Genomic DNA, 18,868 nt, shown 5'->3' with positions numbered 1-18,868 from the left:
CAGAGACTTTCTTGGCAGTTCAGTGATTAAGACTTCGCACTTCCACTACAGGGGGTGTGGGTGTGATCCCTGGTTGGGGAACTAAGCTCTCACATACCGCATGGCAAAAGGAGAATAGCTTGGCACAAAAACACTCTCATTATACACATAACGATCCTTTTCTTCAAAATTCACTTAAGAAAAGCCTATTTCTCTAAGTAAAAAGAGAAACATAACCTATTTGTATTCTATAGGCTTATTTTACAAACTCTAGTTTTTTGCCACTGTCTCCATGAAAGAATATAGCTATATCTGAGTCTGCCATCAATCCCCTTGGTCCTCCATCACAGGAAGGGGCATCGTGATATCACTTTGGAATAAGAGGGAGTCCGGCAGGAAGCCTGGCTCCACCATGCGGCAAGGCAACACAGCCTTGACATGCATTAGTTCTTCACTTCTAAAGGGAGGACAGTGAGAAGTAAGTAAAAATACTGTGGGTGAAGAGCCTGGCACACAAACACCTGTTCTCGCCAGGATGTAATTTAGAAAAAAAGGCAGGAGGATACTTTCTCTAAACGCAGATGGTAGAGAACTTCCTGAGAAATTCTGTGAATAGTTACTGCGGATGGTGATGCTTCAATACCATTAAGAACAAATGCCACAGTAAACCTCCTCTTAAACATTTATCCCAAGAATTTAAGGAATTCAATTTTAAAATATCTGTTTTTGAAAAAAATCACTTTGGGATCATCATTCTGTTAAGCATTCATAGCTTTTAACATGTTAGAAAATTAGATTTTAAGACCCACTCAAGCAGACAGAAGGACTGAGAAGTAAAGTAATCCTGTGTCATGAGCCTGGCAGACTTCTTAAACTATCTTCACAAATGTCATATAGATCAAGCAGCAAGTCTAATGATGCTAGTAAATTCCACAACTGCGATCTGTGTGTGTTGTGTGAAAGAGAGAGAAAGAGAGAGAGAGAGAAAGCCCCATTTTTGGGTCAAGCCAATAAAAACTAATGCCTAAACATGTTTGGGGCTGTAAAGTAAAAATTCATATTGGTAACATAAATTGTCAGATCATAGTCATAGTTGTTTCAGTCATGGCTTCCTCAGGCAAACATACCTGCTTATTTCTATGAGATTTAGAAATTCTGCCATTTGAGGAAGTCAGGTCAACTGACAGTAACAGTGGGAATATTCTCAGGCTTCCAAGGGTCTTCCTATTTTTATTTCACCTGAGCTCTGCACGCCTCGGCCAGAGAGCCTGCATCCCACTCTAGAAAGTACAGACTTTGGCCCTGGAGGCACCTGACACATTACCATAAAGTACCTATAAAAATCTTACAGGAGGACTGTTACTAGAGCAGTATAGTACACCACACAGCCACATATATTACCTTCCAGGAAGGGAAGGAATACGGGGAGAGACGATGCAATTAAAGGTACATTTTAAGTTTTAATGATGTCAGTAGTTAAGTTTGAAAGAACTGTGAGCTCAACTTTGAAGGTAGTTAAAATGTGGTAAAAAGCTGCCAACTTGAAGGGCACCCACGAACTAAAAGATGGGACAATTTCAGAATGAAAATGAGTAAGGTCCATAACACTGAAACACATAAATAAACAAGGACATACAAATTCACAATACTAAAAGCATACACACACAACAGAAAAATCCTTATTGGTCACCTTTGGAGACTCTTTGTGGGGGCGGGGAGTGGAAGGGTGGCTTGGGGGAGGAGGGAGGACTCGTTATTCAGGTTACTAATAAATAAAGGGAAAGAATGAAATATTTATCCAGGCTTTCTTGCAAGGATTGATTTTCAGGGTAACAAAATGACTGGTGAAGACAAGCTTTTGTAATAAAAGAATCACTGCTAGCAAATGTAGAATATAAATAAATAAAGGCAGAAAGGACAATAAATTCAGAAATCTTACCATTTTGCAACACCTGATGAAATAACTGATCTAGGAAGCAATTCGCATTGGCAGGTGAAATCTTAAGTGAGTCATTTAATGGGGAACTTAGGAGCACCAAAACCACTGGCAAACCTGAATGTCACCAAGAGAGAATGGACATCACAAGAAAAATGCCTGCACCCCCAAAGTGACCCTGAACCTACAAAAATATCCAGCGCCATCCTGTGGTTTATTTATGGGCGACATGTGGGAGGGGGAAAGAGGGGAGAAGGCCATGTGAAAAGACACCATGCACCTGGAGCGCACGATGGGGCAGAGCCACAGGCGCGAGACCTAGACTTCTTCAACACAGGAAGTGAAGCTGTGCAACAGGTATCTGGGGGCTTGTTACGCTATTCTATTTTCATCTACAGAAGATTTCTACAACAAAAAGCTAAGAATGGCAGAAAGGTGATGATCACTGAAAATGCATCGTAAGAGATCACTGTACTTTTCTTTTCATGTCTATCTTTGAAATGTCAATTAAAAAAATAGTGTAGACAACCCAAGGATGAATTTTTAAGGAACTTTGGGATATACTGCTGACCTATCCAAGAAAAAGGCATCATGCCAACAGGACCCTGGAAAGAGAATCCAGCAGGCTTCATGCGCTGATGGCTATAAAGCCAGATTCACTTGTCTACCACGTCCTGGAAGACGATGGACATTCTGCACAGTCTCAGTCAGAAGTCCCCAACAGCAAGGTCTGACCCTCTGATGCTTCGGGCACAAGGATGAGCCCAGGGCATCTGTGAGCAGATTCCTCTCACCTGGCTGGGGCGGGTGAGGCGGTGGCATCTGGTGGTGCATCAGAGGGTAGGGAGGGGGCTGCTGATGAGGCATCATGCCGGGATGTCCTGCTGCGCCCAGCGGCGCCAAGCTGGGTCCTCCCGAGTGCTGGTGTGCCTGCTGAGGGTTCGGCCCATGCTGCTGCTGTTCCATTTGCTGTCGGGCTCGCAACTCAGCGTATTTCAGCTGCTCCATGTGGAAGTTCTGGCGCTCAGTAAGCAACTGCTGCCTCTGTTGTTCTAACTGTTAAGAAAAGAAAGGGGAAGAGAAATGACAACAGGAGAGGCTTTCAGGATTGGATGCCAACACAGGACATCTACATGGTGCTGAAGTTCCCCAAACCTCATCACCATTACATCGTCACCTCTCCTGCAACCACCACAGTCAGAGAAAACGCACTGCTTCTTGAGTAGCATGAAGTCAAGTTTTTCTCTATGTTAAGTATAAGATCTGCCTTTCCTTGGAACCTTCACCCCATGTGGGGCAATTGTACTCAGGACACAGGTAATCCCTCTGTTTGGCAGGCCTTCAGATATTTAAAAAATAGCTTCCACGACCACCTTACTCTTCCTCAGGTGACACAAGCATCTCTTGTCCTCTATGATAGTTCCTTAAGATACTAGTATTTCAAGTCCAACCATTTTAGGTGTTCTCTTCTGAAAGGGATCCTTTTGGCTACTATTTTAGAATGTGACATCACAGTTAAATCCTCTGCACAAGTGGACGAGGCCTTAGCTGAAAAGATATACAGCTTCTAGATGGAACTTTGTAACTGCCACTGTAAATCTTAGCTTCCAAGTAGCCAAAATTATACTGGCTGACACATTCAAAGCATATTTTCAAAGTCTAAACAAAAATTTACATGACTCGTGGTCTGAAGAATATAAGCATTTCAGTATTCAAGATAATCTTTCTGGGACCCAAATTAAAATACAGAGAAATAAGAGAAGTTATTATAAATAAATAATACATAAGTTATTATAAATACATGAGAAGTAAGTTATTATATGTGCTAGAAAATTGAGAAACCATATGCCAAACAGTAGCTCAGAATGGGTGGTCACCTTAAAAGCCATCAAAATTAATTTAAACCCAGAGCTGACAGAGAAAAATCATTTTTAAAACATGAACAAAATTAAAAATCCAGGTTTCTAGAAGTAAGCATTATAAAGATCATAAGGAGGGTTTGATCTATTTCTACTCTATAATGTTCTACCCCACCATTTTCGAGAGCAAGATCTTATTCACTGGGAGGCATTTCTATAGCAGCCACAATGGCTCTTGGGCACTTGAGATGTGGCTAATCTGAAAGGAGATGTACTATCAATGTAACATCTGCACTGAATTTTGAAATCTAAAAAAAATTAATTTTTCATACTGATTACATGTTAAGAATAACATACATATATTGCATTAAATAAAACATCTCTATGATTTTATTGTTGTTTTTTACTGTGGCTACTAGAAAATTTTAAATTACATATATGGCTCACTATATTTCTGTTGGAGAGCACTACTCCAAGCATTTGCTAAGTTAAGGAAATGTAACATTTTGGCTTTCAGGAGCAGTCAGTTTTATAGATAAATACTACATACTATCATTCGCAAAATCTAGGTAGAAGATGCATGAGTATTTGCTTGCAAATCTGGGCTTTTAGCAGAGAGCAGCTTGGGGAGACGTCCCTGAGGAGCCTAGTGAGAAGCTTCACTGGCTGTCAGGCGTTAGCTAGGAGGGAACATCCACAGATGGACTGGGTGAGGGAAGACAGGCCGTGGACACAGCATGAAGACAACTAGCATGGCCAGGTGAGGAGGAGAAGAAAGGGAGAGAACAGATGGCAACACTTATACCCCGTGTGTTGTTTAGCTGGCTTGCAGAGTCTCCCTTGGGAGATGGAGATCCGAAACGAACAATTCTGTGAGTGGCTGAGGGTGATCAGGAGAGAGAAGACAGGGCGCCACTACTACCATGGTCTAACAGGTTGGTGGGAACTCTTCCTAACAGTGACCACAAGAGGCTACAGCCTGGTTAGTTTAACATACCCTTTTTTTCAGAATTGGAAGGGAGCTGTAAGATGTCAACAGCCAGAGAATCCTCTGCAAGAAGTCCAGCTCTGCAAGATGACTAATCAGTGAGATAATGGAGATAAAAGGTAAATAAAAAAAAAGAAAGAAAGAAATCTAAAGACTCTGACCATAAGTCCTAGGTTTTGCATTCTTCTAACCATTCTTTCCAGGAAATTTAGCACTACCCTGAAGTTAGACTTACAAGGTTGCCAGAAAAGGACCTCAACCTACGTTCCTGTTGAGCCACTGCTGCTCTGGACAGCTTTGCTGAAGTCCTGCAGTTACGTAAGAACTCTAGAATATAGGTCAAGATCTACTTTATAAAAAGCAGAACTGTTACTGGAGGGAGATTTTGTGTCTCTGAAAGGAAATTTTACCTATCTCAGTGTTTGTTTATTTTAAAACCAAACCAGCCTTTCTTTAGGAGCTGACCTTAGTATCAAAGTATTAATCTTGGAGGGAAAAATTTACCCCACCTTCCTTGTCTAGTGAAGTCATCTGATTCTTTGCAACCCCATGGACTGTAGCCTGCTAGGTTCCTCCGTCCATGGGATTTTCCAGGTAAGAATACTGGAGTGGGTTGCCATTTCCTTCTCCAGATCTTCCTGACCCAGGGATTGAACCCGGGTCTCCCGCATAGTAGGCAGATGCTTTACCATCTGAGCCACCAGGGAAGTCCAATCTTGGTCTAAAATGAACTAAACTCAATTATACTATTTTCTCATGAGCTTCAATTATCACTTCAAAACATACAAAGTAATTAAAAGATAATTAGAATTAAAAAGGATGTGATTAAATATAGATACGCACATACACACACACCTGGAAAGAACCCAATTTAATGGGAAAGGAAATGGCAACCCACTCCAGTGTTCTTGCCTGGAAAATCCCATGGACAGAGAAGCCTAGAGGGCTGCAGCCCATGGGGTCGCAAAGAGTCAGATATGACTGAGTGACTAAGCAACATTAGCTTTTTAAAATAACAGTTCTCATCACATGATAAAGTTTTTTGTATTTGTGTGAGATGAAGAATGTTAACTAATTTTGTCAATCATTAGGTTGTATACCTTAACTTATGATATCCTACATCCATTGTCTTGCAATAAAACTAAAAGAAAAATAGTTTTAAAACAGAAAAAAAAAAAAAAGAACCCAATTTAAGCTTTAGATTAAACGTGCAACGAACAGGTCCTGTAAAGTGAGAGCAATGTCCACGGCAGGTTACCAGCTGGCTCCAGGAGGACCACCTCTGTTCTGGGGAGCATGCAGCCGAGTTGAGGGACACGTACTGGCCGCACCATACAAAAAGGCATCTCTCTCTGTTACAAGTAACTGACCACTGCTGCCTGCATGCTAAAGCTGCTTCAGCCGTGTACGACTCCGTGTGCCTCTAGGAACTGTAGCCCACCAGGCTCCTCTGTTCATGGGCTTCTCCAGGCAAGAACACTGAAGTGGGTTGTCGTGCCCTCCTCCAGGTGATTTTCCCATCCCAGGGATCAAGCTCTCATCTCTTACGTCTAACCTGCATTGGCAGGTGGGTTCTTTACCACTAGCACCACCACTGTTACTCAATCTCACTGCCACTTTTGTGGCAATCAAATGTGAATGTGAACTGTGTATTTCTGAGGAGAGTACGACAGTTCTGAGAAAATTTGAAATTCACAAAACCAATAAACCAGTGATTCTACATGTGGAAATCTGTGCTAGAAAACTGTATGTATGTTTGTATAAGGATAGTCATTAATGTATTATTTTTGATGTACATTTATGTCTGAGATACAGAGTAGAAAAAAAGCAAGTTGCAATAATAATATTTATAACAATTATATATATATATATATATATATATACTTTGTGGTCACATACAAACATTATCTACTCATTGAAAATGTGCTGGAAGACACTAAATTATTAACAGTGATTATTCCTAGGAATAAATTTGAAGTCACTTTTTAATGTATTCATATTGTTTGTGTAATCACAAAACAAAACACTAAAACTGACCAAGTTACATGCTTCAGATAAACTGACTTTCTTCTCTCCCTTTTCTATGATCAAAGACTATAGATAAGTTCCCACAGCAGCTAAGCCAAATAGTGTAGATTACTCCTATAAACAGGGAGTTAATGAATCCGTTCACTTTCTTTCACGGCTCCAACCTGGGTTTAGGGAACCCAGTATCATACAAAGCTGCCTGTGGCTCTGATCTGAAGACACCCCCGACCCCCACGGCATTCAAACTCTGCCTTTCTCTCCCTCTTCATTCACACACTGTGTATGTATAAAGCAGCAAATCCAAGCGGAACCGGAACACAACAGAGCACTTTTCTACACCAAGACCCCAAACGCACACACAGCTGCAAGCTGCAACTGCAGCTGAAGTTCACACAGAGCTTCTCTCCCAACTTCATTTGCATAGAACAGGGAGGAGGGGTGGAAAACAGTAAAAGGAGGTGGGAGCCTCAAAAACCCATCTATACTGCCAAGGGTAGTGGCAGAGCCTTGAAGACTCTGACTACTTGGCCTCAGAACTGAAGTAAATAAACACACCTTCCTTTGAAAAGTTTGATATCAATGAACAGAAATCCACTTCAGAAAAAAGTGGGTATCATCATTCCTTTGTACACCTCTGGAAAAACAAAACAGCACAACTGCATCTTTCTGCTTCCACACCTGCTTTTGGAGGTGGAAATCCCAAAGTGGAGCCGACATCATTTTTGTGACCGGTCACCTGCAAAGTCCTAGTAAAGTGCCTGCTGCCTGAAGCCCTAATGTCTTTTCAAGTAAACTCACTTCTAAGTACAGCTTTCTTAATCTCAGATAAAACTATTCATAATGTCATGGTGCCTGTCTAGCAGTAGATTCAATTACATGACAGGCAATACAAACATGAAAGGGGGCTACCCCAGTGGCCCAGAGGTATGAAGAAACTGCCTGCAATGCAGTAGCAGCAGGAGATCTGGGTTTGATCCCTGGGCCAGGAAGATATCCTGGAGAAGGGCATGACAACCCACTCCATTATTCTTGCCTGGAGAACCCCATGGACAGAGGAGCCTGGCAGACTGCAGTCCCATGTCCGACTCTAGGGTCACAGAGTTGGACGTGACTGAAGTGACTTAGCGCGCGCACACACACACACACACACACACACACACACACGCACAGAGACAAACTACTGTCAATACAAATACACAGGAAACTATTCTTCCGGGGCAGTATAAAATTAACTTTTTGCTCTTTTGTCCTTAATTTGTCATAAGGGACTTCTGTAATTAGAGCACTATTGTCCCTGACTTCATGCTGTTCCCTCCTCCTAACTCCCACCCACCTACCTACTCCTTAGTTTCAAACATGTCAGTCATGCTCCAGCCTCAAGAGTCTGACACTGGCTGTTTCTAGGCCTTAAAGACATTCACCCAACTGTCAGTTTGCCAAGGCCTACTCAGATGACATCAGTTAATACTCAAACCCTTACCTTGCCTCTCCCAGTCTCACCTACCCATCCTGAAACATAATGGTATGTATCAGTTCAGTTCAGTCGCTCAGTCCTGTCTGACTCTTTGCAACCCCATGAATCACAGCACGCAGGCCTCCCTGTCCATCACCAACTCCTGGAGTTTACTCAAACTCATGTCCATCGAGTCAGTGATGCCATCCAGCCATCTCATCCTCTGTCATCCCCTTCTCTTCCTGCCCCCAATCCCTCCCAGCATCAGGGTCTTTTCCAATGAGTCAACTCTTCGCATGAGGTGGCCAAAGTACTGGAGTTTCAGCTTCAGCATCAGTCCTTCCAATGAACACCCAGGACTGATCTCCTTTAGGATGGACTGGTTGGATCTCCTTGCAGTCCAAGGGACTCTCAAGAGTCTTCTCCAACACCACAGTTCAAAAGCATCAATTTTTCGGCGCTCAGCTTTCTTCACAGTCCAACTCTCACATCCATACATGACCACTGGAAAAACCACAGCCTTGACTAGATGGACCTCTGTTGGCAAAGTAAGGTCTCTGCTTTTTAATGCTATCTAATTTGGTCATAACTTTCCCTCCAAGGAGTAAGCGTCTTTAATTTCATGGCTGCAATCACCATCTGCAGTGATTTTGGAGAAAAAAATAAAGTCTGACACTGTTTCCACTGTTTCCCAATCTATTTGCCGTGAAGTGATGGGACCAGATGCCATGATCTTAGTTTTCTGAATGTTGAGCTTTAAGCCAACTTTTTCACTCTCCTCTTTCACTTTCATCAAGAGGCTTTTTAGTTCCTCTTCACTTTCTGCCGTTAAGGGTGGTGTCATCTACATATCTGAGGTTATTGATATTTCTCCTGGCAATCTTGATTCCAGCTTGTGCTTCTTCCAGCCCAGCGTTTCTCATGATGTACTCTGCATATAAGTTAAATAAGCAGGGTGACAATCTACAGCCTTGATGTACTTCTTTTCCTATTTGGAACCAGTCTGTTGGTCCATGTCCAGTTCTAACTGCTGCTTCCTGGCCTGAATATAGGTTTCTCAAGAGGTGGGTCAGGTGGTCTGGTAATCCCATCTCTTTCAGAACTTTCCACAGTTTATTGTTATCCACACAGTCAAACACTTTGGCATAGTCAATAAAGCAGAAATAGATGTTTTTCTGGAACTCTCTTGCTATTTTGATGATCCAGTGGATGTTGGCAATTTGATCTCTGGTTCCTCTGCCTTTTCCAAAAGCAGCTTGAACATCTGGAAGTTCACGGTTCATGTATTGCTGAAGCCTGCCTTGGAGAATTTTGAGCATTACTTTACTAGTGTGTGAGATGAGGGCTGTTGTGCGGTAGTTTGAGCATTCTTTGGGATTGCCTTTCTTTGGGACTGGAATGAAAACTGACCTTTTCCAGTCTCAGATAATCACGATGGTGTGACCACTCACCTAGAGCCAGACATCCTGGAATGTGAAGTCAGGTGGACCTTAGAAAGCATCAGTATGAACAAAGCTAGTGGAGGTGATGGAATTCCAGTTGAGCTATTTCAAATCCTGAAAGATGATGCTGTAAAAGTGCTGCACTCAATATGCCAGCAAATGGTATGTATCTATACACAGTAACACACATGCATACAGATATACAGCACACAACATCTATCATCCTTCATTAATATTTAAGGTCTACTAAGTAAGGCAAACAGTTTTATTCACCAGTGTATCCCCAGCACCTAACATGCCTAGAACAAAGTAGGTGTTCAATAAACATTCACTAAATGAACTAATGAACTTAATCCACTGTCTATGCCATGAATACTGCCAGATCTGGGCAGTAGACCTAAGTAGTCTAAGGAGACTCTTGGTCTCCTTAGCAATCATACCTTCCTCTTCACAGTTTTGGATTTGGACCTTTTTTTAAAAAAAATAACCAGCTCAGATCAGTCCTTCCTCTACCAGAAAGATCTCCTTGACAATTGGAGGCAATCCTGAATTTGTCCCATCTTTTAGCTCATGGATGACCTTTCAAGTTGGCAACCTGCATTTTAACTTCCTTGAAAGTTGAGCTCACAATTCTTTCAAATTGCTGACATCATTAAAACATAAAATGTACCTTTTAATTGCATCGTCTCTCCCCATATTCCTTCCCTTCCTGGAAGGTAATATGTGTGGCTGTGTGGTGTACTATACTGCTCTAGTAACAGTCCTCCTGTAAGATTTTTATAGGTACTTTATGGTAATGTGTCAGGTGCCTCCAGGGCCAAAGTCTGTACTTTCTAGAGTGGGATGCAGGCTCTCTGGCCGAGGCGTGCAGAGCTCAGGTGAAATAAAAATAGGAAGACCCTTGGAAGCCTGAGAATATTCTCACTGTTACTAACGTCAGTTGACCTGACTTCCTCAAATGGCAGAATTTCTAAATCTCATAGAAATGAGCAGATATGTTTGCCTGAGAAAGCCATGACTGAAACAACTCTGATCTGAAAATCTGTGTTACCAACATGAATTTTTACATCACAGCCTCCTCTGAACTCCCTTGGCCTCCTTACCTCATGTGCTATCTCTGTGTTAGTTTCTCATCTACTCTCACTTCCAGAAGGTTTCTCATAGGTTTGAGTTCCCTACAGTGTCTCTCTTTCAAAAGGTATACGATTTCTGTACTTAGCCAAATGAGAGCGATCAAGTCCAGAAGCTATAAATGAAATCAAGACACAGATCCTCATGGGCCTCCAAGTATTTCCTCCCCTTGAATTCAAGTAAGAATGCTGTAGGTAGGGCCCAGGCCCTCCAGTTCTCTCCAACCTGCAACACAGCCCATGTCTGTCACCTGTTCCCTTGAATGACGTGTGCCATCCATTTGGCATGGAAGGCTGCACAACTGGGCAGACTCTCTTGAGTTTCGAACCCAGGGCCAGCTCAGCATCCTCACCTTAACGGGGTCAGTAGTTTTCATCTTGTTGGTTCCCAGACAAACTCTGTATATTCCCTAACTGCCTTCTTAGGGAGCATTCTTTGGCATTGTCTTTCTTTGGGATTGGAATGAAAATTGACCTTTTCTCGTCCTGGGGCCACTGCTGAGTTTTCCAAATTTGCTGGATATTGAGCACAGCACTTTCATGGCATTATCTTTCAGGATTTGAAATAGCTCAACTGGAATTCATCACCTCCACTAGCTTTGTTCGTAGCGATGCCCACTTGACTTCACATTCCAGGATGTCTGGCTCTAGGTGAGTGATCACACCATTGTGATCATCTGGGTCATGAAGATCTTTTTTGTACAGTTCTTCTGCGTATTCTTGCCACCTCTTCTTAATATCTTCCGCTTCTATTAGGTCCATACCATTTCTGTCCTTTATCGAACCCATCTTTGCATGAAATGTTCCCTTGGTATCTCTGATTTTCTTGAAGAGATCTCTAGTCTTTCCCATTCTGTTGTTTTCCTCTACTTCTTTGCACTGATCGCTGAGGAAGGCTTTCTTATCTCTCCTGGCTATTCTTTGGAACTCTGCATTCAAATGGGTTTATCTTTACTTTTCTCCTTTGCTTTTCGCTTCTTTTCACAGCTATTTGCTCCCTGTTATTCCAAATACCCTGTAAGAGGCTATCAAATGACACAAGGGCAGCTTCTTAGGCTAAGATAAACACATGCACTCATTCTTCAAAGTTCCAGCTCACCTCTTGATGTTTTCTCTAACATCCTCTCCACGTCTTCCAGGTATGTTCCCACAGGAACTGAACACACAATACTGTCACCTGTTCTCTGTCTTCACTGTTAAACTAAAGTCAAGTCCCCAAAGTTAAACTTTCTTTTCCACTTTCCCAGCTTCTGACACTGATGTATTCATTCGACAGACATTTACACAAGCACCCATGATGTGCCAGTTGTGTGTGAACAAGACATTCAAGAAAGTATACACTCTGGTAAGGGAGGCGTGTGCATGAACTAGCATTTACAATACAGTAAGTGCTCTGTTAGGCTGCTTCAGCAGCAGACACAGAGGACAAGTCACCCAGAGGTGCAGGAGGCTGGCAAAGAGCAGGAAAAACACCTTGCTGGTGGAAGAGCAGGTGCACAGAGCCATGACGGAAGCCTGCATCTGGTGTGCGGCGGCACGGCTGGTGCTCAGATACGCAGATGGGACAGGGTGGCCAGAAGCTCCTGGGACAGGAGAGGGCAGGGGATATTAGAGATACTTACAGGGCTACGGGACTGGGGATAAGAGGGCACAGGGTGTGGGCAGGATAGTTACGGAAGCAGTGTATTCTTCACAGGGCCAGAATGTAAGAGGCAGAACAGGTCTTAGGATAAAATGAAAATGGGCTACTGTGATAGTTCTTGAGCTAGTCAACATGAATCTGAGAGAGGACTTGCCTGGACTGACAACAAAGAAAGAGTTCAACAGATGCAAATGGATCCTTAAGATTAAAACTCTTCTGGAATGGTTTAAGGTTGTCTCATTTAGAGATACCAGCATATGACATGCTGAGAAAGAAGTCAAAAACAATCCGAAAAATTCCTAAGTGCTAAATCCTCAAATTTAGCCATTATTTAGAAAAGTCATCAACTCATGACTTTCCTGGTCAACTCATCAAAAAAAAAAAAAAAAAAAACTTCTCCAGAGAACTTCATCTCTGTTTCTCAAAAAAAAAAAAAAAAAGTTTCTTCAGATAATCAAATGTTTCCCTGCTTCTATGTTTCTTATTTCTTGTGGTTTCTCTTCTTATTCTTGGCGTTTGCCGTAATTCTTTTGGTCCTGTTTGGGGCATATCAAAAATGTACACCCCCCAAAATGCTGCTTACAATTACTCCTCTAGACCTGGTTTTCCATAGGAGAGAGGGAACATAACACATAAGTAACACAGTAAGTCTAAGATCTGACTACTGAAAAAGGGAGAATCTGACACCTTCAAGTATCTGCAAACCAAGAAGTGTAAGAAACTGAGGTTTAGATAGTTATTTTCAGACTTCCTTTAATTTACCACTACTGACTGATAATCCTTTTGAAAGGGCAAAGCAAATACAGAAAAAGTTAAATGATAGCAATGGAGACCAATAAATTAGGTCGCCACATTTTCTTTAGTTTTCTATTTTATGAAAAGTGATCCAAGTTAACTGTCAAAAAGCCACTATAAAATTCCCATTACTTACAGCTTCTTTCTCTCTGTCCATGATAGTTTCTAGTTCTTCAAAATGTCGAAGTTTAATCTCCAGTTTCTTCATTTGTGTCTCAACCAGGAGAGCTACCAGAGACTTGATCTTTCTCTCTTCCACGGCAGCCAGGTGCTAAGGGCAAAAAAACATTTGAGGTATTCAGGTAAACATTTACTTAGAAACAGTGAGACAAACAAAACAAAACAGTAAGACAATGCTGAATTTGCTACTGAAAGTGGGAATTATGTAATTAAGAATGGTGCCCTAGATGCCCTGTTTGTAAGTTTCTACCATTTATTTCAATTTGACAGCTATCCATACCTCAATTTCTAGTACTTAACAGATATAAACCAACCCTTTTTAAGGATTAAAAGGCAACTTCTACCATGAAAGTCTACTCTCCTCAAAGAGCCCACCAGGGAGGAGAGAATGAATCCAGGCCTTGATGGGCACAGAGAAGGACAGAATGGCCTGCAGGGCACTTCCCCATCTACCACCGAGCCTGTCCCCAACCCTCACTCTGTAAGTCTGCCTTTCTCTCCTTAGCAACTGTCCAGGGGCAGGCAAGCAGTGGTCTCTCTCAGCACCCAGCACACAGATGCAAAGCGCCTAGTGAGGGCCTACTGGGAACAGGGAGGAAAGGAAGTGAACAATACTTCACCTCCAGTTTGAAGATATACAGGAAGACATTCTGGAAGAATGTACCACTCACTCTCTGCAACAGGACTGATGAGTCCTATTCTCATTTTCTGTCAACTCAGCAGCACCCAGAGGAAGATGTCACATCACTCAGAGAAGACTGAAGACCACCCAGAGAGTACAAGGATCCCATACTTGGCCAATGTCCTGACTATGTGCAAAAGATCAATCCCACCTTCTCCAGACACCACCCAAGAGCTTACAGCAACACGCCCCCCAACACTATTTCCACTATTTTATCAGCTGAGTTTGTGCGCTTATCTTGCTTCTACACAAGGTTTTGAGAATTAACACAGGGTAGCTGTCTTACTAATCTGTATTTCTTATAAAATCTAGAAGGAGTGAACATGCACAAGGAGTTTAATATAGGTTTTGGGGAACTAAAGAGAACACTTATTAAATAACAGCCTTATTTTTCATACTTTTATAGTTGATAAAGAAAAATAGTTTTATATTTTTGGAGATTTATCTGCAGGAAGATTCAGAAGTGTAGGCAAAAGATTTTATGAAAGAATCTATAGCTATTAATGGTCATGTTGCCTCCTTAAACTACATTAAGCTGCATCAATAATACCAAAAGTTAAAATAAAGATTACATGATTCTAAGCCTACTCTCATTGACAGTGTTATAATTCTGTACTTCTGATGTGATAAAATTCAATATGCAAGGAGGTGTAAAATAAAAAGTAAGTTTCCTTCTCACTTGTGTCTCTTCCTTCACAAGAGACTAATGTTACCAGTTTCTAGTTTTGTTTTGCTTTTTGAAATGAGAATGGGAACTCTAGAACTCTGCTGGATTTGGCAGAAAATGTTCTACTTTCTTGAGAGAAATACAGAAACTTAGGGAAAATGAAAGTGAAAGTCGCTCAGTTGTATCCGACTCTTTGCGACCCCATGGACTATGGTCCATAGAATTCTCCAGGCCAGAATACTGGAGTGGGTAGCCTTTCCCTTCTCCAGGGGATCTTCCCAACCCAGGTCTCCTGCATTGCAGGCAGATTCTTTACCAGCTGAGATGCAAGGGAAGCCAAGGAACTTAGGGACATCCCCACTCATTAGCAAATAAATACAGCAAAATACTTCCTCTCAAAACTGAAGATCTCAAGTTATTAAACACAAAGGGATTATTGCCATGTAAGAAAATAAACATTAAAAAAAAAAAAAAAGATCCACAGCAATGAACTTTGGAGATTTAAGAACACAAGACTGAAAATCCTAAAAATTTTCAAACAGACCAAAAAAAGAAAAAGGTTATAAACAAAAATTCAGACTATGACAGACTTCTCAAAAGGAAAACTAGGTTTTTGAAAACAAAGGTAAAAATGCCTTCCAAATTTTGATGGATAATAAACTTCTGTCTAGAATTTCAAGTACAACCTAATGAGGTGCAAAATAAAGACGAATTTCCAAAATCAAGGACTCAAAATCCTACACATGCTATTGAAAAATGTGTTCCGGTTAACTTCATGTAAAATGAGAAAAAGATACAATTTTCCTATCTCGAGAGAATTTCAGGCATAAGGGAGCAAGTTATGATATATTTCTGAGGGATAAGAAAAAAAATCTTCCTGATGTCCTAAAACAAACACCCAGTTACCATGAAGACAAATATCCTTTTTAAAGTAGGTGGAGATGGCATGGTAGCAGAAAAAAAACCTGAAGTAAATGTCTATGTGATTTCTGCTATCTTATGAGAACTGAATCCTACTGCTACTGATAAAGGAGGACATATTCTCTTTTCTGGAATTTCTAAGTTTATTCAGCAGTAGTTCTGGACGGTTTCTTCCACCTAAACCCAGATGGAAAGCAGGGGGAGCACTAAGCCAGCAGCGCTTTCTCACACCCACACACTGCGCTTCAGGTGAGTTAGCCCACAGCGTGTCAGCAGGTGGAATGAAAAAGCGGATCTTTCTACCCAAAAACCCCTCATCTGGCAAGGATGGGGAAAGCCAGAAAGCATGCCCACTCTATATGTTTTGGAGCTAGATCTAGAACCTTTAATTACCACTCCATGTCAGAGTGTGACAATTAAAATGTATCAAGGAAAACTCTTAATAACAAAGCTGTTTATAGACGCAGAAGAACAAAAACGAGAATAACAGAAAACTTGGATAGCCTAGATAAGTTGTACTAATCACAGTAATTTAAGTAAATTCCTTACTCCTTAATTACCATGTAGCACAAAAATGATTATGTGTGCTGTGAAATGTATCAGATCAAGCTGTAAGTAGCAGGGAACAATTCATGTGCCAAGTCATATAGTGTGAGCATCTGTAACATTTTCACAAGTCAGTGGAAGACACAGGTGTTCCAAGAATGAAGACCCAAGTTCCCAGTCTGTTAGAAATAAGGAGTGAATGATTGATGAGGGGGTGGAAATTCAGTGACCTGGACAGAAAATGTTCTTTGGACACTCTTCTAAACCTTGTCCAGACTAACCAAGGGCCACGGTAATTGATCCATAAGAGCAGTTCCTCTGTAATGAAGGAGTCAAACAGCAGTGGCAAGGTGGTCAATGGTACAAACGTTTGTGCCCAAAGCACAAAAAGACTTTTGAGACTGTTTATGGTCACCTACCACTTTAACTCCTTCTTTGGAAACTTACAGTGACGCACACAGAGTAGTACGGAGAGGAGAAATAATGGGAAAGGACAGTGAGAGTTCAGGACAGACGGGCGAGAAATGACACTTGAGAACTGAGAAGGGTCCCAATCAGGGAAGATCCCCAAATTCCCTAAGGAGTTCGAGCCTGAAGAGACAGAGATTACTTAAGAAAGTACTATGTTCATATTGGTATTTTTAAAGGTTTTTCTGCATATGATTTCTTTCATAAGAAGTAACTTGTTAGGGGGCATGCAGCATCTACTTCTGAAGGGAAGCAGTCACTGGAAGGGATATCAAGAGGCTAATGCTGAGCAGGTAAGATTATATATACAGCTTGACATGGGTGCTATTTATGAGTCAATAGGTGGGTTCAGCCTGTGAAAAAATTTACTAGTTGTAGACGTATGTATCTACTTATTTGTGTCTAACTTATACTTCAATGCAAAGGTGACCTGAGTGAAGACTGGGTGGACGGCTGTGTCTTTCGATGCAAAGGCACAAATGAGGGAAGCCCTCCTGGCTTGGCTCATTTTTCAAGAAAACATGCCCAACTGATGACAGCATGAACAGAAATAACTTGGACAGCTTAGAGACACTGAGATAGCCAGGAGTCGAACCTGGCAGAAGACAGACTCAAAAAATGCTTCCAATGAAGGAAGAACAAAACCAAACAAATATGAAACAACAAATTGCTGTCCCCATCAGTATTCACTTAAACAAGAGTACCTCTCACAAATTCCTAGACATCGGGGGTGGCAGACAAGAGCGAATACCTAAAATTATACTTAAGAACCATGAAGATCAGGACACATCTTTGGAAGAGACTGGCTAGTATGCATATGCAAGACCTCAATCTACTGTGAAGTAACATTCAGCTGGGGTATCTGACTGAACAATTCTGTGACCCATGAGCAACCCTCCCCAACATCGTCTGACCTACATCAGATGGGCAGGCACTCAAAACAGTGCTCTTATGGTTTGAACTGGGTCATCAATGGATCTGTGTGGCATGTTATAAGCCATGCCACACAGATTAAACACTTGGAGAAACAGTTTACAACAGCTAAACAGTCTGGGTAACTAAACACCATGAAAAACATCTTTACCAATGGATCAAGAACAGGTCCAGATAAAATGATTAGCCATGTCCTAGTAACCACTGCTTAAAATGTGGTAACCTATAATGAAAGGAGACTACTTTTGAGGGTAAAATAGAAAGGGGGTAAATAGGTTTTTTAAACTTGACATATTCATGCCTGGAAAGCTTTAAAGTGCTAACTTAACACAAAGCAGGGAAAATAACATTCTCTTTTCTTCTTAAATATGCTGGGAAGCCAATACCATGTTATAAATAGAGAAAACCACCCCCAGAAAAGCTGGCAAATTCAAGAAGAAAAAGAGCTATTTTAGGTTCCTTCTTGTTCCTTCCAGTCTCTAAGAGCAGGGTGAAGTATTTATACAAGGAAACAGATTTTTGTCTTAAAAATTACAAATATTTCAATCTGGTAGAAATTATTGAAACTATAGTCCAAGACAAGTTCTGCAGGCACATTTGAGAGACTCTAAATTCTGCCTTCAATCACTGCAGTCTTCAGAAGACTGAATGAATGACACAATGAATGAATCGAAAGCAGCCACCATTTAGGCCCAGGTCGGCTATTTTCACCATCCTCCTGCCCATGGAATTCTTAACCTAGAAATGTCATTCAAACAAACAATCATCTCCTATGAGATGCAAGGCTCTCTATACTAAATATTCCCAGTAACGTCAAAACAATACAGCCATTCATGGCTTAAGAGAGCACTAGGAAAAGAGCTGTCAGGGGCAAACCTTGGCTTTCGTTGCAGCTGAGGCAAGAGCAGCTGCTGCGGCTGTGGCTACATTTCCTTCAGAAATTTCATGTTCTACTTTCTTCTTCCCAACATCACTTTCTCTTTCTTTACAAGAATCAGTGAGTTCCTTGTTCTCTTCAGTCTCCTTTTCTTCTGGGGGGAAAAAATCAGAAAGCTTTATTACCAGTGTGCCCAGTTTGAATAAGCCATCTTACTTCTCACCTCTGCCACATAACGAACTAGGACTGATGTTACAAAGAGATCTCAGTGCCTTTCCCTTAAGATTTCTGTTGATCCACTCCATGCATGTAAGTCGGCTTCTATTTGAGATGGATTTTCTA

At 41.5% G+C, this 18,868-nt stretch overlaps 1 protein-coding gene across 3 annotated transcripts in view; it reads right to left on the bottom strand.

Annotated features, from left to right (window-relative positions):
• The window catches only part of SMARCC1 (SWI/SNF related, matrix associated, actin dependent regulator of chromatin subfamily c member 1), a 124,508-nt gene that overhangs the window by 15,598 nt on the left and 90,042 nt on the right, over positions 1–18,868 (bottom strand). For 2 of the 3 annotated variants that reach the window (XM_061128726.1, XM_061128724.1), the window contains exons 24-26: positions 18,526–18,680; positions 13,389–13,523; positions 2,710–2,971 (exon numbers count right to left, since the gene is read on the bottom strand). In XM_061128726.1, the coding sequence (XP_060984709.1) occupies positions 2,710–2,971; positions 13,389–13,523; positions 18,526–18,680 (552 nt within the window). The remainder of the gene's footprint in view (positions 1–2,709; positions 2,972–13,388; positions 13,524–18,525; positions 18,681–18,868) is intronic. The other variant, XM_061128725.1, reaches the window with a different exon arrangement.

This window comes from Dama dama, chromosome 24, assembly GCF_033118175.1.
Source record: "Dama dama isolate Ldn47 chromosome 24, ASM3311817v1, whole genome shotgun sequence".
Taxonomy (NCBI): domain Eukaryota; kingdom Metazoa; phylum Chordata; class Mammalia; order Artiodactyla; family Cervidae; genus Dama; species Dama dama.
This window is presented reverse-complemented; position numbering and strand designations above follow the sequence as displayed.